Source organism: Enhydra lutris, unplaced genomic scaffold (assembly GCF_002288905.1).
Source record: "Enhydra lutris kenyoni isolate GAN:26980312 unplaced genomic scaffold, ASM228890v2 scaffoldscaffold32, whole genome shotgun sequence".
NCBI classification, from domain to species: Eukaryota; Metazoa; Chordata; class Mammalia; order Carnivora; family Mustelidae; genus Enhydra; species Enhydra lutris.
The window spans coordinates 96,928-119,486 of record NW_019154116.1 but is presented as its reverse complement, the minus strand read 5'-3'; the positions used below and the strand labels follow the sequence as shown (position 1 = coordinate 119,486).

Here is a 22,559-nt window from a genome sequence, read left to right as displayed (position 1 = left end):
CTCCCAGAAGGAAAGCCGGCGTCCCCTCAAACTGCACATTTAGACACAGTGGGCTGCCCTTACTGGTCCGTGGCTGGGGGATCCTCCCCGAATCCAGGTTCCCCATGCCACCCAGGGACCAGCCTTGCAGCAGGCTTGTAGGAGGCCCACGGCCTTTGCGTGCAGGGGAGGCAGCAGGCCTGCAGTCCAGAGGGGCTGGGCAGTGCATGGCCCCAGAGCTCCCGGTCACTCAGCTGCTTGGGACCAAGTGGCCCAGCAGCAGCTGCATGGAGGCCCGCCTGCTTCGGAACCCAGTCTCCGCCCAGGCCGCCTGCCTGTGGCAGGGAGACAAACTTAGAAATACTAAGGTGACAGAAAACTTCCTAATTGTGGGGGTGTCAGAGCCGGGTTTGTTCTGGGGCCCAAAATGCTGAGGACTTGGGCCAGTGGGTCCACGTGGTTTAGGCGCACGTGTGGCTTTTAATGTTTGGAGCAATTTCAGAGACGAGGAAGTGGCTCAATGACCGTAAGGCCCCCATGGGGCTGGGGTCCGCGCCCCAGAGTCTGCTCTTAGCCGCCGTGCTCTGCACAAGACAGTGTCATGCTTTTCTCCTGCAACGGCTCCTTGGGTTACCTTTCCGCTCTACTGTCCCTGTCCCCACTTGATCCAAACAAAACTCACTCAGGTCACTCTGAGCTGACAAGTTTCTGGTTGTTTGTACCATGTAGAGTGGTGTCCGTCTGGTCTCTGGCACTCCACGGACTCTCCAGGGACCCTTGGATAAACCACCTAATGCTTTGCCCTTGGTTTTGTCTGAAAAAGGAGGGACATTCGGGGGCCCCTGGGTGGCACAGTGGGTTGAGCAGCTGACTCTTGGTTTTAGCTCCGGTCATGAGCTCAGGGCTGTGGGACCAAGCCCTGTGTCATGGATTCTCTCTCTCTCCCTCTCTGCCCCCTCTCCCTCGTGCTCTGTGTCTCTCTTTCTCTGAAAAATAAATAAATCTTTAAAAAAAAAAAGTGGGGGGCAAAGGGGCACCTGGGTGACTCAGTAGTTGGGTGGTTGCTATCAGCTCAGGTCATGATCTCCGTCCTGGGGTCGAGCCCCACGTCGGGCTCCCCGCTCAGCAGGAAGCCTGCTTCTCCCTCTCCCACTACCCCTGCTTGTGTTCCCTCTCTTGCTGTGTGTCTCTGTCAAATAAATAAAATTTTTAAAGAGGAAAATTCAGCCAGTCATCGCCTCACTAACTTCAAGGTGAATTATTACTCCTTGCCCTAGTTTCTAACGTCCCGCAGGCTGAGTCTAGCCTCGAGCAGCATGGGGCTACGTCCTGGGAATTCAAGTCTGCTTAGACACTGCGCGGACACTGCAGAATCGAAACTTGCTGCAGGAAGTTATGGTGGGCTATGTTTGCCTTTGCACAGCACCTCTGCCTTCTACGAGCAAGTTGAATTGAGGGTAATTTGATGCCGTCCATCTTTTTAACATTGACTTTGTTAGACTGGAAATGTGATGACTTCACAGATGACGTCGCCTCCATCGAGTCATTTGTGATGACATCACAACGGAGGTCTGGACTAAGTGACACGGCGGTGGAGCGTCATTGAACTAAAAGCATTTGACTTGAGAGGAACAGGAGCCAGGATCTGTTCGGTGTGTGGGGGGGGGGTCTGTGGGGACCCGGGAGGCGGACGCCGTTGTCCAGGCTGCTTTCTGGGTGGTCTGAGTAACTGAAACCTTGAGCCCGCAAGGCAAGGAGACGTTCCAGGGTAAAAGGGGCCAGGGCTGAGGCGAGGCCTGTCTTGAGGGAGCCTGTGTGCGTCGGTCAAGAGAAGGGGGCATTTCATGGCCTGTGATTTTAATTGATCTGGGGACCCTGTGGGTGGGGTTGTAGTGACTTACGCAGGAAGGGCTTTGAGGGGGAGTCACTCTCTGCTTTCTAACCGTGCTTACTGTGAAAGCACCTATTTCAGGGCGTTTTACTTTGGAAAATGGTTGGAAGACACAGGGATTGACCTGGATGTCCCCTAAATAAAACAAGAAGCCTGCAGTGATTCTGTAAATTAATCCCACTCAATTTTTTTGTTAAATATGCTTTTCCCCCTTGTAAAAGTTCATAGACGCAGAGAGTTCTCATATGTATTTCGTGTGTGTGTGTGTCTGTAATGCACGTGTGGACTGACAGATGAAGTGTTTGATTTCATAGTGACAAAGTAATCCTACGAACATCGCACCAATGACGCGATGTTATGACAGGGAAGGGACTTCACCAAAGAACCTGTGTGTTTTTTTTTTTTAATTTTATTTTTTATAAACATATAATATCTTTTTATCCCCAGGGGTACAGGTCTGTGAATCGCCAGAACCTGTGTGTTTTTGAAAAGGGAAGTTATGGACGCCTGGGGGGCTCAGTCGGTGAAGCGTCTTCCTTCGGCCCAGGTCATGGTCCCAGGGTCCCAGGATCGAGCCCCTCTGCCTGCTGCTCCCCTTGCTTGCGTGCTCTCTCTCTCTCTGACAAATAAATAAAATCTTAAAAAAAAAAAAAAAGGGGGAAGTTGCATCTAACTAAACTATGTAAGAGTATTTTTTTTAATATTTTATTTATTTATTTGACAGACAGAGATCACAAGGAGGCAGAGAGGCAGACAGAGAGAGAGGAGGAAGCAGGCTCCCCGATGAGCAGAGAGCCTGATGCTCAGGACCCAGGACCCTGAGATCATGACCTGAGCCAAAGGCAGAGGCTTAACCCACTGAGCCACCCAGGTGCCCCCGTAAGAGTATTTCTGTGAGGGATGATGGTTCAAAGTCTGATTGAGGAGCAGTTTGCCCAGATGACCTCTCTGAATAGACAGAGGAGACCTCTTTGTCTTGGCTTCCGCCGTCTCTGTCTCGCTTTCTGGAAGCCAGTGTGCCCTAAACACAGGGGGGAGGGGAGAAGGTTCGCGTGCTCTCTGGGGACCCCGTGATGGAGCGCAGGGGACGGCGCCCGGCGCAGGGGACCTCCCGAGCCCTGCAGAGACAGTGCTGGATGGTGGAGGCCAGAGAGAGCCCCTGGGCCTCCTGGGGACAGCCCAGGCCCTGCGGTCGGAACTGCCCGGCCCCTGGTGAGCGGACGCTGCTGTCTTCCACCGGCGACAGAAACGGCTGCGTTTCTCTCTGCAGCAGGACGCGGGCTGCGAGCGACCGAGAGCGATCAAGCTGCCCGGGACAGCTTCGAACGGGGTGTATTCGAGGACCCGTCATGGAACCTTGAGGGCAGGAATGGAGCCGGCAGGCCGGGTCCTCAGAGAGGGACCAGAATGGCCGACACCGGCCGGGACCCTCGGAGCTGTGGTCTCGCGGGCTCGTGTCTGTGCATCCGCTTCCATCTTTCTCCTCCTGCGTCTTCTGAGCTCGCGTCTTACCTATCGGCTCCCACGCGTGGCGGTTCGGGCGCTACCGTGGCGTGTATAGCCTTTGTCAGCCGCGCAGGAAATCTTGAAAAAAGACGAGGAGGCTCATTGGCGGCCACCGTGGCGGCTCGGGAGGAAGCGCGTCTCCTGCAGACCCGCTGGCCAGTCGGGGGCTCGGCAGGTGCAGACCGCCTCAGGGACGCCCTGGGTTCTGGGCCCTCCCACGTCCCGCCACCGCCCCGCGGTGCCCAGCGCCCGCTGCCCCTGAAGGCCTGTGCTGGGCTGGCGCGCTGTGCCGGGCGGACCTACGGGTGAGGCGGGGCGCACTCACCACGTCCCTTTGTCTGGTGTCCCCGCACGGACACTGGCTCCTCATGGGGGCCTGCGGTGGGCGGGGGTGAGTGCCAGGCTGTCCGGAGCCAGGGGCCCAGAAGGTCAGGGAGGAACGGACGGGGGTGTTGGAAGGGTTTCTCGGTGTGGGGGGGCAGAGGCTGCAGCCCCGGCCGATGTGCTGAGGGCCTGGGAGAGGCTCTGCCCACAGCCCGGGCCGGCTCTTGTGGGGGACGCCACGGCGGAGGGGACTCGGCCGGGCAGCGCAGGTGGGGCGAGTCACGTGATGGGCATCGTGACCCAGGAGAAGGCTCGCTCCTCCACCCGGAGGGAGCTGCCGCCCTGGCCAAGGACAGAAAGTGGGATCCTGTGGACGAGCGGGTGACAGCTCATCGGGGTAGCTCAAGCCACACAAGGAGAAGGAAAAGGACAGCACCTGTAATGGAAGAGCCACAGGCTCGTGTCCCTGCACAGAGGGTCCCCTGAGTCTGTGGGTCTCTCTGAGTCTGGGGTGCAGAGCTAGAAAGAACCATCTGGAACAAGAGCAGAGTGAGAGGCCCCTGAACCTGCACTCCCTCTTTACAGGATGGGGACCAGGAAGGAGGATGGACTTCATGGAGGAAGTGTCACGCTGAATCCACTATAGAGGACTTGGGGGAGGCAGAGACTGTGTCCTTGCTGTCCTGGAAGGTGGTTTCCCAGTGTGCCTCCTGGTCCTCACCCTGCCCCATTCAGTTCAGCTTTCCGGCCCTATGAAGTCCAGGTGCGTTTGGGCATGGCTAGGCCCTAAGCTTCGTCAGGAGGAGCGCTGCCCAGCTGCACCGTGGTACCCTCCCACCCTCTCTCCACCTAGGTGGTGGGTTTTCCTGTCCCTACAGTTTGCCTTTGGGTTGGATCCATGCCTTCTCCTGGGTCCTGGCAGATGCCTGGGATGGACGCCTGGCATGGTCAGAGCCTCTGAATCCCAGGCCGCGCGGGTGCGGCGAAAACCCATCGTGGCCGGAGACGGTACTTTCAGGGCTGGGGCCCAGTGGGTCCGTGGGAACAAGTAAATGACGGGCACCAGGATGGCGCGGGAGGCCGGCTCTGCTGGGGCTGCTCCACAGGCTTCAGAACTGCTCCACATGCGCCTCCCCTGCCTCACTGACTTTCCTCTGCGGCAGTTCCTCAGGCGCCCCTGGGGGCAGGGGCTGTCGGGAATATTCACCACCAGCGGACACCGGAGTGCCCACCTCCCGCCCCAGTCCCTGCGGCGTCCCGGGCCCTTCTCCATAGCTGCCCGGCTCAGCCACGCACACGTTGGGGGCCTGCCCTGCTGGGCACAGACATGAGCAGTTGAAATGGCTCCACACTTTAGAGTTAGATCCAAATCATCGCAAAACTTTGCCCTGTGCCCATTCTACTCTCTTTTCAGAGCTTCTCGCAGTAGCAAACTCCATGTGCCTGTAATAGGGTTCAGAGACTTTGCCAGCAGGACAGCAGAGGGCAAGAGAGCGGTCCGAGAGGTGGCCCAGAAAGCAGATCTGAGGGGCACGGAGACAGAGAAGTCATCTCTTTCCCCTGCCCACTTTCTGGGCATCCTCCTTTCCTGAGACGCAGGAGGAACATTACTACCTTCAATAAGGCAAGCAGACTCCTGAGACAGCTGCCACTCTGGGAGCCTGTACCTTAGGCAAACCCACTTGGTTGTGGGAAGAAAGGCATGGGACATACTTGTCAGGGGCAGCATGGGGTTACCTGGATGGGGACTTAGCTGGGGAGGGGGGAGCATGTAGGGTGTAGACATAGCTCGGGGGAGGGGGGACATGGGGTTACCTGGATGGGGACTTAGCTGAGGAGGGGGGAGCATGTAGGGTGTAGACATACCTGTCAGGGGCAGCATATGGTTACCTGGATGCAGGGCCCAGAGCCAGACAGAGGGCGGGGCCTGCTCACACAGGATTCAAACCCACATCAAGAACTTGGGGGTTCTAGTGTGAGGAGGTTGGGCCCCTCAAGCACTAGCCTCCGTCTTGAGAAAATGTTTCACTTTCATACTCTTGGGTACTTTAAAAAATCCTGAATTGCATTGAAATGAAAGCCACATGTGAAGAAGGCACACTTCTGTTTTATTGGTATCTAATGATCCTAATACTGGGCCCTTCACAGGAATCAGATCCAGGTAGAAACCAAGTCCAAATGTTGTCAGTAAACACTTACACTCCTGGATTCAGCCGCACAGAGGAGTTCCCTTAGGCTTGAGCAGAGGGTCCTCTGGGGTCAGGGTCCAAAGGGAGGCAGGAAACAGGGGTAGGGATGTGTCATCACCGGTGGGGCTTTCTTGCAGGGACAGAGGCCCTCCAGGAAGCCTTCTGTGTCCTCGGGCTCAAGCACTTAACAACGAATCCCATATTCCATGCCGGGCAGGAGTCTGTGAGTACACAAGCCCAAGTCAGCACGGCAGAGAACCCAGACGCGGCACAGGGAGTGCTGAGTTCTGTGACAGTTCTCACGCTCTTTCGGCCCTGGCCGGACGTCTGGCCTCCCCTTCCCTCCTGTGCAGTCCAGAACCGACACCCGGTCCGTTGCCAGCGTGGCCTCGTCCACTCTTCCGGAGCCAGGGCGCCTGCCACGCAGCACCTAACTCATGCCCCGTGCGAGTGTCCCTAAGAGACACGTCCGCTGCAGGGGGCCAGGGGCGCGGATGCTCAAGCCTGCTGACTCAGGACGTCCAGGCTCCCGTCCGGCCGAACCACACACCACCCCCCGTCTGCTCGAGGGCCTACTGCATTTGCTCCAGGGCTCTGGAGAAGTTTTCTAGAGCAGCTTTGAAAGCTCTCAGCAAGAAAGCTCCAAGTTCGTTGCTTGTCTCTTGGATGTCTGGGTCGAAACTTCCGAAGAGGGGCGTGCAGACCTGGACGTCACCGCGGCCGGCCCGAAGCAGCACTGCACGGAGCTCCTCGGCGATCACATCATACTTCTGCTGGTCAAACTTGGACATGGCCAGCTCGTCCTGGGGGTAGGCCGTGCCCTCGGGGTAGCAGTCTTTGGGCACCGGGAACTCGACAGTCCGGAGCCTGCCCAGCTCGCAGAGAGCCACGAAGAGGCGCCTCAGGGCCCGGGCTGACAGCGGGTTCCCCAGGAAGCGGAGCTCACGGAGCTCGTGGCAAGGGCTCAGGGCCAGGATCAGCATGCCCACGTGCCGGTCTTCGATGCCGCACTCCTCCACGGTGAGCACCCTCAGCGTCCGGGCCGCCCGGCTCAGCAGCCTGGAGAAGGTGGAAGGGAACAGGCTGAACAGGTTGTGGCCGCTGAGGTCCAGCACCTCCAGGCATGTGGCGTGGGGACAGTCTGCCAAGAAGGCCATGTCTGTGTGGTTCAGGGAGCAGTTGGCCAGGTCCAGGGTCCTCAGCAGCGTCCGTAGGGGCCTAGGGCAGGGCAGAAAACAGCGCCAGTGAGGGGCGGTCCCGGTGAGGACCTCTGGGAGGAACCGAGTTGAACTGTCTCTCAAGGGCCATGGACTGCGGCCCCAAGGCCAAACCCATGGCTGCCTGATCTGACTCAGCCTGACAGTAAAATGGTTTTCCATCTTTAAACGGTAGAGCAATCAAAAGAAGGATGATACTCTGGGACGTGCGGAAATAACACGAAATTCCATTCTCAGTGTCCGTAAATAAAGTGCCGGTGAGAACTAGGCTCACTCCTTTGTCTGTAGCTTCAGGGCTGTGATGTCAGAGTTGATCAGCCTTCCCTGATCACCCAGCCCTCTCCGGTCCCCTGGCCCTGCTGGTGCTCCCACCCCTGTGTGGGGTCCTCCCCTCACGCGGGCAAGCCTGCTGACTGGCCGCACACCGACACGGTCCCCAGAAGCAGGACAGATCCGTCTCAAGAGCAGGCTGGGGCTTCTACCCCGGGATCTCTGGTTCTCGGCTCCGCTGTGAGAACGCCCAGCAGCCACGGCGCAGAGGCTGCCCACCAATGGCCACAGGCTGAACTTGGAAGCTGATTGCCTCCCCCTCCCAGCCCACCCAGCCTTCAGGGAGACCGCTGGCAGCAGACCCAAGCTGAGCCAGCTCTCGACGGACTTGTCGCTGCGCACCCAGCGTTGCGATGATCTGTCCCAAGAACACGATTAGTCACTCCCATGCCGTCTGCTTCACTAATCAGCAGTGCTCCCGTCTGTTCACCAACAGAAAACAGTCCTCCTCGAGCTCCCCACCGGGCTACGCACAGCCCCACTGTCTGGGGCCTCCTGCCGCCCTGGGCCCTCCCGGGGTGAAGGCAGAGGGTATCGGGGATCCCGTGGCCTTGTAGGCAGCTGGGTCCCGCCCGATGATCCCTCGTGCCTCTTCGGCCTGGCCTCCGGGGGCCCCCTGTCGGCAGACCTGCGCCACGAGGCTGGGAGCCGCACCCCCCCTTATCCCCCCCTCCCGCCCCGCCCCACCCGGCCCTCTGGGCCATCATGCAACTTACCCGAGCAGTTTCGGGACCTTCCCAGTCAGTGTGGAGAAGGCCACGCTCAGCTCCGTGAGCCGGCTCATCCGGCTGAGCTCCCAGGCGATGGAGGAGAGGAGGGGGTCCTCGCCATCGGGCCTGCGGGTGCTGGTGGGGGGCGCATCGAAGGCCCTGGCCGGCAGGGTGAGCGAGGCCAGCTGGGGGAAGCGCACCTCGGCCAGCAGCTCCTGCACGTGGCCGGCGTGCAGCCGCACGTTGTGCACCACCTCCAGCCGGCGCAGCTCCCCCGGCCCGGCCAGACGCAGCACCTGTGAGAGCTGGCTGGGGTCCAGGCTGTCTGCCCGGAAGGACAGGCAATGCACACGTAGTGGGGTAGGGCCCGCTGGCCCCAGGGCCTGCACCACCACCTCGAAGTTTCCATCGGTGACGAAGAGATCGGCGACGACCCGAACGGGGCGCTGGGCCGCGGGGGCCTCCCCCTGCAGCTGGCAGCATGTCCTGGCCAGCAGCTCGGTGCGGCCCCACCTGCCCAGCGCCCTCCCACACGGGCACCGCTGCACCTGTACGTCTCGGACGCCTGTGAGGTCAGCCACGCGCAGCCGCCGCGGACCCCCAGCCCGGAGCACGTGGTCTGCGAGGCCCTGCACACAGGCCTCCAGGCATGCCCTGCAGGTGCGGTCCCGCAGGTCCTCCGCGGCTTCGGAGCCGGGCCCGAGCAGCGCACCCAGACGGAACTCCTCCAGGGGCCAGTGCTCCAGCAGGACGCGGATCAGCGCCGCCTGCTCCAGCAAGTAGCTGGCTTTGAAGAGGAGAGGGTAGAGGTTGTGGGCCACACCGTCCAGGCTCTGCTGGGCCACCTGGGGGTGAGACACCAGGGCCTTGGCAGAAATGAAGCGCAGCGATCTCATTGTGCCGAGCTCTCCCCTTGTGAGTCTCCCGAAGTTGTAAGCCCTTCCTGTTCATCTTTAGCTGCGGCTGCTGTGAGCGGTTTGCCTTAGGGCAGAAGGTCGTGAGCAGGCCCTCTGGTCACCTGACGGCTATTTTGGTCTATGTTGGGCTCTGGCCGTGGAGGCGTGGACAGTGGCCAGCCTGTCCTGGTGCTTAACTGCTGAAAACAGAGCTGTCCGAGGGCATGGCTCAGGGCCACTAGGCCCCTGACAAGTGCCGCTCCTGCCCACTGCAGGGATGGCCTGTGGTTGGGAGCTGCCATGGGCTGCACGGGCCTGAGCGCAGACCTGGGAGACCCCAGATGAAGGCCCCTCTGACCAGGGCCACGTTGCCTCAAAGTCACGGGAGTCAGGCTCCCCGGGTGAGGCCTGCTGGTGACGTCCCCAGATACGACAGAACCAAGTAAGAGAAACTTGACCATGTCTTAGAAAGACACATCTCATTTATTTATGTTCCTAAAGTTGGGAACAAGTCAGCACTGGAGCAGAGAAACAAAGAAACCAGCTTACAGCAGCTGGAAGTCACCAAGTCACTGTGGTGTGGACCCGGCCTGTGCCTCTGGCTGCCACCTGGGGGACAGGGTTCGTGGGGAAGACCTCCCAGCAGGAACCTCACTCAGGGTCTGGCGTGTACTCAGGCTTTCCCTGCATATCACTATTCTGTGCCTCCATTTGGCGAGGGGTGGCCCTCTTGGGGCACTGTCCACACCCCAGACCTCAGGCCCGGCAGCTGTGCCCTTGCCCCAGCCGGGATCCCAGGCCCACAGGTGGCGACCGGTTCCCACTATCTACACAGGTCTTGTTAAAAACAAAAAAACCCCGAGATTCCAAGCCCCCTCAGAGGCACCCCTGCACCTGGGACATACCACAGTGGGTGCCTCTCTGGGGGAACCACTGCCCATGGGCCTGCGTTGCCTGGAAGGACAGTGAGACGTGTTCCCAGAGGGTTCGCCCTCCCTGGACCGGGTCCAAGGTTCCACGGGCTCCCACCCCAATCTCGCTGCAGCCTTCAGAGCACGGGGGACACTCCGGGTGTGGAGGTCGGAGCCACCAGGGCCTCTGGGCCCCAGAGCTGGGGTGGAGGAGCCGTGTAGATGGCTGGAGGAAGGCTGGATGGCGCCCAGGCCGGCAGGGCCCATGGCGCGCTGTCTGCGTGGCCGGTGGCTGGAGTGGGGGGTGCGTCAGGAGCCCCCAGCAGGAGTGCCTCCTTTCCTGACCTCAGGCACAGGTCTGGGTGGAGGCTCCTGTGGTCCCTGTACTGGGGATTCTCCCTGGAGGGGCTGAGCCTCTTCCCAACACGTCACAGCTGTGAAAGGAAGGAGGTCGTTACTCACGGCCACTCGGCGCCCTGGGTGTGCACAGCACAGGGTCCTTGTCTGGGAGGCACTGGGAAGGCCTTGCTCCCTGCAAGGTGCTCTCGGACTCATGGACACGCAGGTTTGCAAGAAGCACTTGGGGCCAGTGTAGACAAGGTCAGGGCAGCAGAGACCAGAGTGTTCTCCGCAAGGCTGGCTGCTCTCAAGGCGGGTCTGCCCCGGCTCTAGGCCCAGAGGAGCCTGCGGGGTGGCTATCTTGTCTGGCATCACAGTGCTTCTGGAGGTAAAAAACTTTCTGGCCCCGAAATGGTCGGTTCCATGTTTGCTGTTCTGATCCTAGAACACAAGCGCGTGCACCTCCCAGCAACTCCGGTGGGGCCCAGGGAGTGGGCTAGGAGTCCATGTCAGGGAGGTCCCTGTTCTCAGGACAGGCGGAGGTGGTCCCCACTGGCTCCTGTGGCCAGGCCTCTGGGGAGTGACTGCACCACGGGCCAAGGGCCCCTTCGTGTTGCAGGAAAACCTGAGCTCTCAGAAATCACTCCACACCACTCTCTTGGGTGTGCAGTTTCCGGGGGGTTTAGGCAGCAAGACCCCGGGGAGGTTGATCTGGGCACTGGAGAACAGAGGACAGCCTTGCAGGCCAGGGTGCCCCTCCTGGGGGGCTGTTCACGTCTAGCTGCGTGACTGTGCGTGGGAGCATCTGGAACGGGGTGGAGACGTGGCCAGGTAGGCTGGCTGCTGGCGGCATGCGCCCAGCACCTTAGGGTGGCCGTGGATGCGAGAACCCTCCTGTTATTTCAGGGGAGCAGGGACGGCCTGCCAGGCAGACCACTGTCCAGAAGCCTTTGCTCTGGCAGAAGGACAGGAGACCACTAATCGGAGACCATGTCACTGGTCTTCATCAGTGACGGACTAAAGACCCGTCCCGCACACTGGACGCTCAGCACACCCTCAGACCCAACCCTTCCCTCTGATGTGGCCCAGAAGATGGACGCGAGTATCTGCCCGGAACTGGGGGGAATGGGGGTGCCTCCCCACAACCAGGACCGTGTTTGCCAAAGTGGATATGGGTGTGACCCGAGGCTGGGTGAAGGTCAGCCGAGCGAGACTAGGGGCTTCCTCTTTGGGGGCCCCTTTCCCTGGTCGCCCCATCCCTCTGTTGGGGAGGACACGTCTGTGTGCACGTGCAAGGCTGTGTCTGGGCTCTCCCCTGCTGACTGTGGACAGGGAATGGCCGGTTTTCAGGTAGGAAGACCCACCAGGATCCTTGAGCAGGTCCTGAGCCTCTCTTGGGGTGGCGGGGGGTGTCTCAGGAGTGGGGACTCACCATCGTGGTGTGCTGGCTGAGCGTGGGCACCTGTGCACCCCTCCTGGGGCCCTCCTCAGAGAACAGCTTTGGGAGCCCGAGGCCATTGTCCCCCGATGACGTGCCCTCGGTCACTGCAAAGGGGGGCTGGGTCAGGGCTGGCCGCCCCCCCTTCTCCATGCTCAGCACTCAAGGCCCCCCGAAGCGTGTAAGCAGAGAACAAGGCATGTCCTGCGCATGCAGACTTATCGCAGGGTGACTGTGAGGCTGGGTCTGCGCAGGCAGGACGACGCTGCTGGGGGCCAGGCACCCTTAGGAGCAAGTGTCTCCAGACCCAGCTTTTCTGGAATCAGAGGATGGGGGGATGGGGCTCTCTCCTCCAGCGGGAAGCCTCGGGCTCACACCGGGCAACTCCAAGGGGAAACACAGAAAATGAGGCCAAAGAAAGGCTGTGTGGCTTCAAGGCAGAGCGGGAAGGGAGGGGGACGAGGTCTCCACCCCAAAGGGCTGCGGGGGGCCTGTTCGCGTCCCCGCCGGCGAAGCCGTACATCGCCACATGTTCTGCACGCACGCAGCCCATGGCCCTGTGGCGTGGGCATGACCTCCTGGCGGCTGTGGGGGCTTTGCCGCAAGCTTCTGCGCAGGGATCACGATGCTGGGATCACCGTGCAGTTTCTGCGCGGGGCTGAGCCTGGCTGAACAGAGCCCTCCCGCAGGCAGCCTTGCCCTCCATGGGAGAAGAGGCAGCTGCACCCGCAGACTCAGGGCGCGGGGGCTGCTCTGGCCCATGTGGGGGCTTGGGAGGCCGCCGCCGGGAAGGTGGGTAGACCCCCAGCCATGCCCCGCGTGGGCCGGCACGGGACAAGCCCGACTGAGGGGCCACTGCTCTGTGCACCCAGGCACCCCAGCAGGGCTCCGGCACGAGGCCTCCATCTGCGCAGAGACGCGCTTGTGGTAGAGGGTGCTCTCCGAGCCGCCGTCCTGTCATGGCAGCAGAGGAACATGGGGGCCAGGAAGGACGTGGGTCCCTGGCAGTGCTGCCCTGAGCAGGGGCCTCCCTAGGGCTGTGGTACCGTGGGAGGACTTGTTCTGGGAACCCAGACACCTGTGGGGTCCCCCAGGCAGGAGGCAGAGGAAACCAACGACTGGGGTGCCGCCGCACACCCGTTCCCTCGGTGTGGAGCGGAGGGCAGGCCGGCACTGAGTCTGGCCCTGCCAGGTCGTCGGTGCGCGGCTGGCTAGGGTGCAGGTAGAGCCTGGCCGCGGGCCCTGGCACAAGGACTCATCCACACAGGCACACTCGGGTCGCTCATGAAAGGCTCCACTCCTCCTCCCTGTGGGCACTGTGTGCTCAGCCTTCGTCTCTGCTGCCTCGTTAGTCCTTCTGTTCTGCTCTCCTGCCTTCTCTAGACTGAGCTGTTCCTACACTTCCATTCTATCTCCCCTGCTGGCATATTAGCTCTAAGTGTTTTGTTATTTGAGGGGTCGTTTGGGGTTTAAAATGTCTGTCTAATGAATCAGATGCCTCCCGTGATACTGTACACCTTGGCCATGGCACAGAATGGCCACATTTCCAGACGTCCTGCACGCACATGTCCCATCGGCCTCAAGGATGTTCCTGCCGTGTTCCCTTTCCTCTGTGCTGTCCTCACAGAAATTTCACTATAGTCTTCATTCTGCCGCTCCGAGTGTCCCTGCCCTTCTCCCTGCAGATCGTCCTTGGACACTTCGGGTCTGCTGGTGAGCCGTCTTGGCTTCCGCAGGCATGAACTCGTCCTGGTCTCACCGTTTCTGAAAGGTGTACCTGTCACACTGAGCTCTAGTTTCACAGTTTTCTCTTTCAGAGTGTTTGGACTGTCCCTCCCTTGTGCTGTCTTCGATAAGAACCCTGCTGCCACCATCCCTGTCCCCGGCACAGAGCAGGCCACTCTCTAGCTGCTCTCAGGGTGTTCCATGTGTCACTGGCTTCCCCGCGGATGATGTGCACTTACGGGTGCTGGGGCTCATTGGGCTTCCTACCCGCGGGTTTACACCTTCACCAAATCAAGGAGATATCCGTGCCTTCAAAGTTTTGTTGTCCCTCCATTTTGGGGCTTTTAGGTGTTTATGAAGCCTCTCGAAATTGTCCCACAAGTCATCGATTTTCTGCCTTGATTCTCTGTGTGTCATTTTGGACAGTGTCTACCGATTTGTCTCCAATAAGTTGTGCTTTCTGTTACCCCTTTCTGTTACCTTTCTGTTACCTGAGGACATGTCCACCCTAAGTACTGTGGCCTTTGTTCGTGCCAAGTTTAGTCCATCCTATCTTCCTGGTTGTGACCCAGCATTCTGGACATCAGGGACGTGGAATGCTGGTGTGAGTGCCGGGACTGGGAATTCTAGCGACCACCTTGGTTCTGGCTGACTGATCATTGCCCTTGTTACGGCCTGTTTCCTGCCTCCCTGCTCACCTGGTACCAGCCTGTGTACCTACCCTGTCGGCTGGGGATTTCTGTGACCCCATAAATCTCCTTAAGCTTTGCTCCAGGACGTGGCTGGATTCCCTGCAGATGCCCTGTGTTCACGACATGGTGGCAGGTCAGCAGGGACGCTCAGTCCAACACCCTCCTCCCCCCTTGCAGGCCCCGCTCAGGACCCACCACCTCCCTGGGGATGGGATGCTGCCATCAGCTGCTGGGAACAGGTGTGTGTGTGTGTGGAGGGTACTCTCTCATGGTCCAGGGATCTGGCCTGGACAGCCTTCCCAGGTGCGGTGCTCTCTGCTGTACCCAGACCCTGGAGGCCTGTCCTGGCACGGGACTCCCCGGCTCTGTCCTCCACCGGGGGTCTGCAGGCTCTCTGTCCCGCACCTGGGGGCTCTCAAGGCAGAAATCAGAGCAGTCATAGAGCCCCCATCACAGTCCTGTCTCTCATGGCACTACCTTTGGAGCGGGATGTCGTAGGTTTTGAAATCGCCTTTCACATATTTCATCTGTTCCTGTTTGCTTGTGCCTGGTTCTGGTTTGCTTGCTGTTTTAAACCTATTCCCTGTTACCTCATCGTAGGTGGAAGTGACAGTTTTTGTTGTTTTTTTTTTAATTTAAGAAAAACTGTAATGTGTTTGAAGACTCTTGGAAGTCTGTAAGAGCAAGTGACTTAGATGACCCAGTGAACCCCCCCACCCCTGGAACCAGCTGTTGGAGGCTGGAGTGGGCACGGTCTGTGCCTGGGCGCACTCACGTAGGGAAGGCAGGCTGCCGGGCTCCTGTTCCAGCTCCTCCTCCTCCTGGAAGCAGGCGTGCAAGTCAGTGGGCCAGGGGCAGTGGGTGGAGCTCAGCAGGGCTGGGCTGGCTGATGACTTCGGGCTCAGTGGCCCCAGGGCCAAGGATGACTGGCTGCCCGAGGAGGAGGTACTGCTGTCTGAGATGGTGGAATGTGGTCTCTTAAAGGGGGCAGCATGGTCACAGAGGGGCACAACCACGGATGCTCGGGTCCGTAACTCTGGAACGGGACAGAAAGCAGGTCAGCCTGGCACTTGCTCTCCACGTGCAGCCCAGATCCGAAAATGGAGTAGTCTTCTGGGAAACCGACCAGGTCCCTCCCCCTCAGTCCTGTCAGGTGTGACGTGGCCACCACCCATCCAGCCTGCTGTGCTGGCTCTTGGGGTCCAATGTGAGTACCAGGGGCCCGAGTCTGAGTCCGTGGGACAGAACGGGGGGAGGGCTGAAGCCACGTTACCTGCTCCCTTCTTGACAGCCCGGTCACTTATGGCTGCATGGCTGGGCTGGATGTCCATGAACGGCTTGTCGCCTATCCCCAGGGACACCATTTCTTGCATTCTGAGTTCTAAAATGGAGTAACGCAGGACAACCCTCCAAGCCGCGGTTTGGCTTTGATTCCACTGCTGACGACACTCTGTACCCAACCATCCAGACCAGAAGCACGGCAGGGCCTGGCCCGGCGCCCTCCCCAAGTGCTGCAGGGCCCCCGAGGGGCTGGGGCTCCCGTGCCGGCATGTGCTCCTGGTCTGGCCTCACCATGGCCTCTCTTAGGGAGCTCAAGGAGCAAACCAGAAGAAGGGGGACACGGGACTCAGGGACGGGTGTCCGACTGGGCGCCAGAGAAGGGAGGGGTCCCCTCTCAGCATAAAGGACGGTGGGTCAGTCAGCCAAACCTGCAGGGGGCACATGGCTACAAGACAGACAAGCGGACAGACATTTACAAGGCTTTGGCTACAGAGCCTAGCGTGAGGGTCTCACAATGAGTTACTCCTGGGTAAAACCAAGCAAAGAAAACCAAAGATATTATTCCAGTTGGGGGCAGTGGAGAGGGAGGGGCGGGAAGGGAGGAGACTGCGGAGGGCAGTGGGGGTCAGGCCGAGGGGGATTCCCGCTCCGTGGAAGGGCCAGGTCCACTCTATGGGGACTGGGAGCCAGTGAGTGTCTCAGCCGAGTTGCAGGGCACACGTACGCATGTGCGAGTGTGGACATGCGTGTACGCGCGTGTGCATGGGGTGCTCTGCCCTCTGGAGGAAGCTGCTGGGGGAGGCCGTGCTGCGTCTCTGACGACAGGCCAGGACACTGGCCAGGTGGCTGCTGAGAAAGGTCAGGAGGTCGTGCTTCCCTGTTAGGACACTGGGGCCCTTAGGGTTTCTCCTGCCTGGGCAGTCGGAGCAAAGGGCCGGCTCGGAGGGGCGGCCATGCAGACGGCATCTGTAGCAGCCGGACTGGGTGAAACGCTGCCCGGCGGGTGTGAACGGGGGGCTCCAGGGATGAAATCGGGGGGGGGGGGCGCAGAGGAGAGGACCAACCAAGGGGGCCAACTTCCAGGAGCAGGAAACCTAGGGGAGTCCTGGCACTAGGAGCGCAGCACCTGATGGGGACGGCCCTCTCCTCCAGGGAGGCCACGGGCGGGCCATCAGCCCCGTGTCCAGAGGGGCAGGACACTTTGACGAAGGGTGAGGCAGAGAGCAGTGGGCCTAAGCTGTCCCGGAGCAGATTATGACAACATCTCTGGAGTTGCCCTGTGGGGATGGAGGTCTTGTAAAGGGTAGGTTTTTCTGTGCAGTGATGGGAGGGTCATCCATTTCCACATGGATGGAGGAGCTCTCCAAGGGCCACCTGCTCCGTACTGGCCCCAAACACCTATCCAGGTCCAAGCCCCACACCCTTGACCCCAACGCCCTGCCCTGAACTCAGCCCCTCACCCCAGCCCTAAATCTCTACCCCGAGGCTGGCCCCCTAAACACAGAGCTGGCCCTGGGTGGCCCTCTTCTGCCCACCTCTGTTCCGCAGAGCCTGCCGCCACAGGATCTGCCCCATCACGTGGGTCCAGGCCGACTTGACCTCTGCAGAGCTGGCTTGGAGAATGTAGGTGTCCTGGGACTTCCGCCGCCTGCGGAACCAGATCTCAAATCTCAAGCCGCTGTCTCCAATATTCTCCGTCATCCCAATCTCCGCCATCTGCACCAGAAGCCGCGAGGGGCAGCGGTGTCAGCAAACACCGGTCCGCGCTTGAGCACACGACCCTCCGGCAGACAGCTGACCGCAGCACCTCAGGAATGGAGCTCCTTCACCCGACACTGAACGGTGCAGGATGAACGGGGGTCCTGCCCATGTGCACTGGCTCCGTCTTGGAGCCTCAGTTTCCCCACTGGAGAAAGGGAGGCCGGACTGGCAGGCTCTATGGTGTCCTGAGGCTGTTGCACGGGACGGGGCCAAAGGACCCCCTCTGGTGTTCTCCTCTGCGTTGGCAGGTAAGGGGTTACAGGTGTGGGCTCCTCCTGGGGGCTCAGGAGCTCAGAACCTCCAGAGGGTGGGGGCCACACTTGGTGACTGGCCCAGGGGAAGGCCATCTCTAGTGTCTGCCTTCACCAAAATCGGAAATTAAGTTACCAGTTGAGACACTGAGTTTTCCAGCCACTGAAACAGCCCCGGGAACCGTAAAGGACAAATGTGACTCTGCAGCTTTCAGAGCTCAGACACAGAAGCCCAGAAAATGAGTGTCACCCGTCCCTGCTCGTGCCCAGCAGACCAGGACCTGATACCCTGCAGCATCAGGTGTGAGGCAGCCACGTTACCTTGAAGGACTGCTTGTACGTGTAGGTGTCGTAACCCCCTTCCACCTTCCTGGTCTTGCTAAACAGGATGAGGTCTTCGAAGAGGAACACGTGCCTCAGGTGCTTCCTCCTCCCGCAGCACACGATGAACTCGTCCTGGCATCTCAGCGGCCCCTGCTCCTTCAGACTCACCTGCACACGGAGCAAGCCTTCCTCAGGGACACTTGGACCTGCCCCGACCCCACCCTGAGCCCCACGGAGAGGCCAGGGGCTGGGGGTAAACTGACCACCAATGGCCGGTGCCTCCCCAGTGATGCCTGTGTAAGGAAGCCTCCGTCAGACCCAAAGGACACAGCTCGGGAGCTTCTGGGATGAACAAGTGTGGCTTCCTGGGGTGGGGGCATGGCCCTCTCCCCACACCGGGCCCCGTGCCTCTATTCTGGCTGCCTATTCCCGAGAAAGGCCCCTTACAACAAACCAGGGATGCTGGAAGTGAGCTGTTTCTCTGGGCTGTGGTTGTCATGACGTCCGTGTATGGTGTGTCGGGGGCGTCTCGTAGGACGGAGCCCCTCCCCGTGGGGTCTTGCCCTATGTCTAGGCAGATGGTAGCGGGATTGAGCTGAGTTATTGGAAGCCCAGCTGGTGTCTGAGACGTGCTCGGAAGTATGGGGACGGCCACACACGTTGGAACTGGGGCTGAAGCCAGGAGGCCAGGAAGGGCCGCGCTCGTCTGCACGACGGTCGCAGCTCAGTTTTACCACACCTTCCACTCGAAAGCCCTGGTGTCCATTGGAACAGAAGCCCCGTTTGCTGACACAGGGCTAGTCTCACTCGTTACCATGTAAACACCCGACAGGGACCCTGTCACGAGTTCTGCACCCGAGCGCCCCTTGCCGCCAGACTTCCCCACAAGCTGCAGTCCGGGCTGGTGGCTATCTGGGAGGACGTGGGCTCCACACCCTGGCCAAGCCACGGCTCCCTTTGTGGTGTGCATTCCAAACCACAGAAACCCATGCAAGCTCTCTTGTGACCTCCCAGCCCATGGCCAGCCCTGTCCCAAATAGCTGGGCCTGCTGAATGAAGGGGTCCTGGGGGTGACCACACTTGGGGTGCCCTGCGTCCTCCACGGCCATCCACGGAGAAATACACTCTGTGCTGGACTCCATCTGTGGCAGCAGCTGCAGCCACGGCTCTACCTTTCCTAGCTGGCTCCGGGGGTCCCCCGTCCAGCCCGGGTGGGGTCAGGGGGCAGGGTGTCAACACAGCTCCAACCATACCCACACATTGGCCAGTTCATCTTGCAAGGCTCCCAGGGTCGGTCAGCAGGAGGACAGTCCACCCGGGAGCCGGGCCGCATCACGGCAACTAGAGGGCCTGCGCTCAGACCTGCTGCTCATGAAACTCTTACTGTCTGCAGCGGGGCACACGCAGTTTCATTTTGTGCTGGGAATTCTGTGACTGTCCCTCCAGCTGTCCGAGGTACGGGGCTCTGCTGGAGAAAGGGCTCTTCTTCTGTCTATGCAAGGCCCGTCATGCCACCGTGTGGGGGGCACGGGCGCCGGGCCTCGGCACCCCAGCAGAGAGGCTGGTGGCATGGGGTGAGCCGACGCTGGTCGGCCCCAAGCCTGACGGCCAAGCTCATGTTTTTCATGCATCCCCTTGTTCTGAAGTCGCCCCAACAAGCGGACGGTGAGCCATTTAGAGCCAGGCACAGTTGCCTAGACACGACAGCCATCCCTACCGCCCTGGTCCGCTGGCCCCTCGGGAGGCCTCAAGCTTCAGGAGACCCCCAGAGGAGAGCATGCGCTCTGACCCCAGGCCTCATCCTTCCCCATCTCAGGAGAGCCCGTCTGGGCCTCGGGGCACTTACGTCACAGCCTCGGACGGCGTCCATGGCCAGCAGGTCGTTGCCGTGACGCAGCTGGAAACGGACCATGTCCGCGGCGGCCTGGAGCTCGCGCAGCTCCTGCTCCCCGGCGGGGCAGCCGCCAGCCTCCCGCACCAGGTCCTGCAGCAGCAGCAAGTACTTGCCCATACGCTGCACGGGCTTCAGCAAGTAGGAGGCCAAGTCCATCTTGTCGCCCAGCTGCTGCTGCTTGTCCTGCAAGGGCCGGGGCGAGAGGGTCAGTCTGGGCCGGGGTGGGGGGGGCGCAGAGCGGCTTGTGGGGTGGGGGGGTGACCTTGAAGAAGGCGTTTCCGTGGCTGCAGAGCAGGGCGTCCGACTGGGGCTTGTTCTTGCTGTAGAGCGCGTACATGCTGAACTCTTCCTCCTGCAACAGGGGAGGGCGCCGAGCACCTGAGCTGGGGCCAGGGCAGTGTCTGTGCCTCTGCCCCACCCTCTGTTTGCAGAGCCCCACGGGCATGCGATGAGGAGGCTCAAGGTTGCATTAAGACCCTCTTGGCTTCCCAGCATGTGGGGGCAACTCGGGTTGATGCCAGAGTTCCAGAATCGGTCTTTACAATACAGGGATTGGGGAAGAGGCGGAGGCCGGCCTGGGAAGGAGCATGGGGAGGGTTTGCCCCTTAACGGTCAAGAACCAAAGTTGTGTCAACATTTAAAATTCTCACCATTGTTGTCAATGCAAAGCAACACAGAGTTTGCCTTATGGCTAAAAGCACTTTCTTAGAAATAGCTGAAAAGACGCAACATGGGCTTTCTTTACATGTCTGTTGTAGTAATCTATATTTCATAATGCTGGGCCCAGAGCCGCGTCTGCCCGCAGCCCAGAGGCCACTGCGTCCCCACTGCCTGGAGCACTGACTTGGTGAGAGCATGTTCTCTACAGACTGAATTCAGAATTTCATGAAGACCCGGGAGGGAAGAGGCTCATGTCTGCAGCTGGGAAAACACTCACTCATCAAGGAGAGAGCAGCCCTTCAGCTGGTGCATCCTCCATGAGCCTCCATCGAGACCCCGACAGGGCTGCACGCCAAGGGACTGTGGGGGGCACCAGGTGGGCTCCCAGGGACAGGGAGCAAACTGATTTGGGGAGCTGCTTTGGGCCGATTACCTCGAGTGGTGAGGAGAGGGATGTGTGTGTGACCGTGCAGCGAACTCTCAGGGGCATGTGGCTCTGGGGAGCCAAGGGTGCCTTCGGGTGGCACTGAGTGACACGGCCAGAGTGATCAGACCCACAGGCTTCTCATCTATTTTGGTGTCTTGATTGACGGGTCTTGTGTCCTGTTAGGGACACATCTCCTAGGCCTGGTTTGCAGTGATCCAAATCCCCTGAACCGTGGGCACTGCCAGAGCCGGGCTCTCCGAGGGCACCCTGGGCTGATGTCCCCTCAGCTGACCACACAGCCAGCTGCCACACAGCCCAGCGCCCGGAGGGAGGGACTCACGTGTCTCAGGAACCCGCGGCCCGCTGCTAGTGGGCAGGGCTGGCAGCGCTCCAACTCTGTCAGGAAACGCTGGCCGTGGAAGTCATAGAGCTTCTCCAGGTTCCCAAAAACAACGCTGCGCTTCCCTCGAAGGGCCTGGGGCAGGTCTGTTCTTTCCATTTCTGGAAAGTAGTTGTCGATGACGTACCCTAGGGACCTAACGTACTCCCTCTCCGTGGAGACCATCTCAGCCATTATGTGCTGCCGGCGGCTGCTGGAAGACAGGGGGTGGGTGGACCCTGAGGGCGGACCCCTGCAGGCCTGGCCTCACTCCGGGCCTCAGACACCCTCGGCCAGCGTCATTCCTGCCTCACACGGAGACGAGGTGCTCTGCAGGCCCAGAGGAGTGCATGTGATTAGACATGGGCCGCATGTGCACAGAACGTAAGCACTTCCTACGTGATCTGTCAGCGGCAAACGCTGTCACGTGGGATCCTTTGACATAAACGAGTAAGAAGAGAAACACGGGGAGGAAGGTGTAGTAGAAACCGGTTGTGTGAAATGTCTCTATACTATTGGTCACGGCTGTTTAGGGTAAAAGATTCTTCTGGAAAGTGAACAAAAGAGACTCCCAGGACCCCGAACTTGAACCCGGGCCCTGCGGTCTCATCTTCAGATGGCTTGATGCTGGCACCCTCTGCAGGGACGGCTCTGGCAGTGGGAAGATTTAAACATGGCAAAGAAGCCTGTGCTGGGGACGTACAGGGAGATGTTTTCCAACGCCCACGGACTGCTAACCTATGGGAAGGCGCTTCTGGAAACCCAGCTTTACGTGGCAGAGACGTCTGACCTGGAGACCGAGGAGCAGCGGCTGGGGCTAAAATGGCAGAGCAGGGCCTCGGGGCCCAGGACGGAGCAGACGTGGGGAGCAGGGGGAAGGCAGCTCCTTCCTGCCACGCAGAGGGCTCCCCGGGCCCCTGCTGGTGTGGCGTCCAGCCAGGGATGTGTCTGCGGCAGAAGGCACTTTCGGAGGCACCGAGGAGAGCCCAACCTGCTAGCATCAGGGTGCACCGCCCTCCTGTGGGACAGCGCTCTGCCAGAACGCTCCTGAATTAATCCGCAGGATAGCAGGGGGCTCGCTGACATTTTTCTGCCATTACTTGTATCTGCCTTTTTTCTTTTAAAGCTGGAAAGCAATCAGAAGCAACCACTGACAGGAAATACACCTGTGGCCGGAAAGGCTGCTGCCCACTTGCAGCCGGAGAGCTGGTTCCTTTCCACACTCCCATAACGGACTTAACAAATACCTGTGGCTCCTGTGGCGGCAGCGCTCCCGGCAGTGCTGGCACAGGAGGCCTGGACGTCCCCCCAGTAAACCCGGGGTCCCAGGACCCACAGCACCCCTCCTATCAACAGTTGCTGAAAACAGGCAGCCTTAAATATTTAAAAACAAAACTAGGATGGTCTGGCCATTCGGAAATGGACACTTGACATA

At 60.1% G+C, this 22,559-nt stretch overlaps 2 protein-coding genes across 2 annotated transcripts in view; both read right to left on the bottom strand.

The window, feature by feature from the left end:
• Positions 1–6,461: 6,461 nt before the first annotated feature.
• Positions 6,462–9,045, bottom strand: LOC111153391 (leucine rich repeat containing 14B). The gene is made up of 2 exons (XM_022512389.1): positions 8,153–9,045; positions 6,462–7,107 (listed from the first exon to the last, which is right to left on the bottom strand). Exons 1-2 carry the CDS (start codon positions 9,040–9,042, stop codon positions 6,462–6,464), a joined length of 1,536 nt encoding a protein of 511 aa, XP_022368097.1. The 5' UTR covers positions 9,043–9,045.
• Positions 9,046–11,491: 2,446 nt separating this feature from the next.
• Positions 11,492–22,559, bottom strand: part of LOC111153403 (pleckstrin homology and RhoGEF domain containing G4B) — an 80,215-nt gene continuing 69,147 nt past the window's right edge. Inside the window, exons 14-22 of the mRNA XM_022512419.1 lie at positions 21,086–21,338; positions 19,921–20,010; positions 19,611–19,841; positions 17,762–17,932; positions 16,964–17,144; positions 15,421–15,528; positions 14,923–15,183; positions 11,725–11,837; positions 11,492–11,614 (exon numbers count right to left, since the gene is read on the bottom strand). Of these exons, the coding sequence (XP_022368127.1) occupies positions 11,492–11,614; positions 11,725–11,837; positions 14,923–15,183; positions 15,421–15,528; positions 16,964–17,144; positions 17,762–17,932; positions 19,611–19,841; positions 19,921–20,010; positions 21,086–21,338 (1,531 nt within the window). The remainder of the gene's footprint in view (positions 11,615–11,724; positions 11,838–14,922; positions 15,184–15,420; positions 15,529–16,963; positions 17,145–17,761; positions 17,933–19,610; positions 19,842–19,920; positions 20,011–21,085; positions 21,339–22,559) is intronic.

Coding starts and splice junctions, on each gene's coding strand:
- LOC111153391 (XM_022512389.1), bottom strand. CDS start 9,042: ATGAGATCGCTGCGCTTCATTTCTGCCAAGGCCCTGGTGTCTCACCCC. Junction 7,108..8,152: donor AAGGTCCCGAAACTGCTCGG/GTAAGTTGCATG, acceptor GCCCTGCCCTAG/GCCCCTACGGACGCTGCTGA.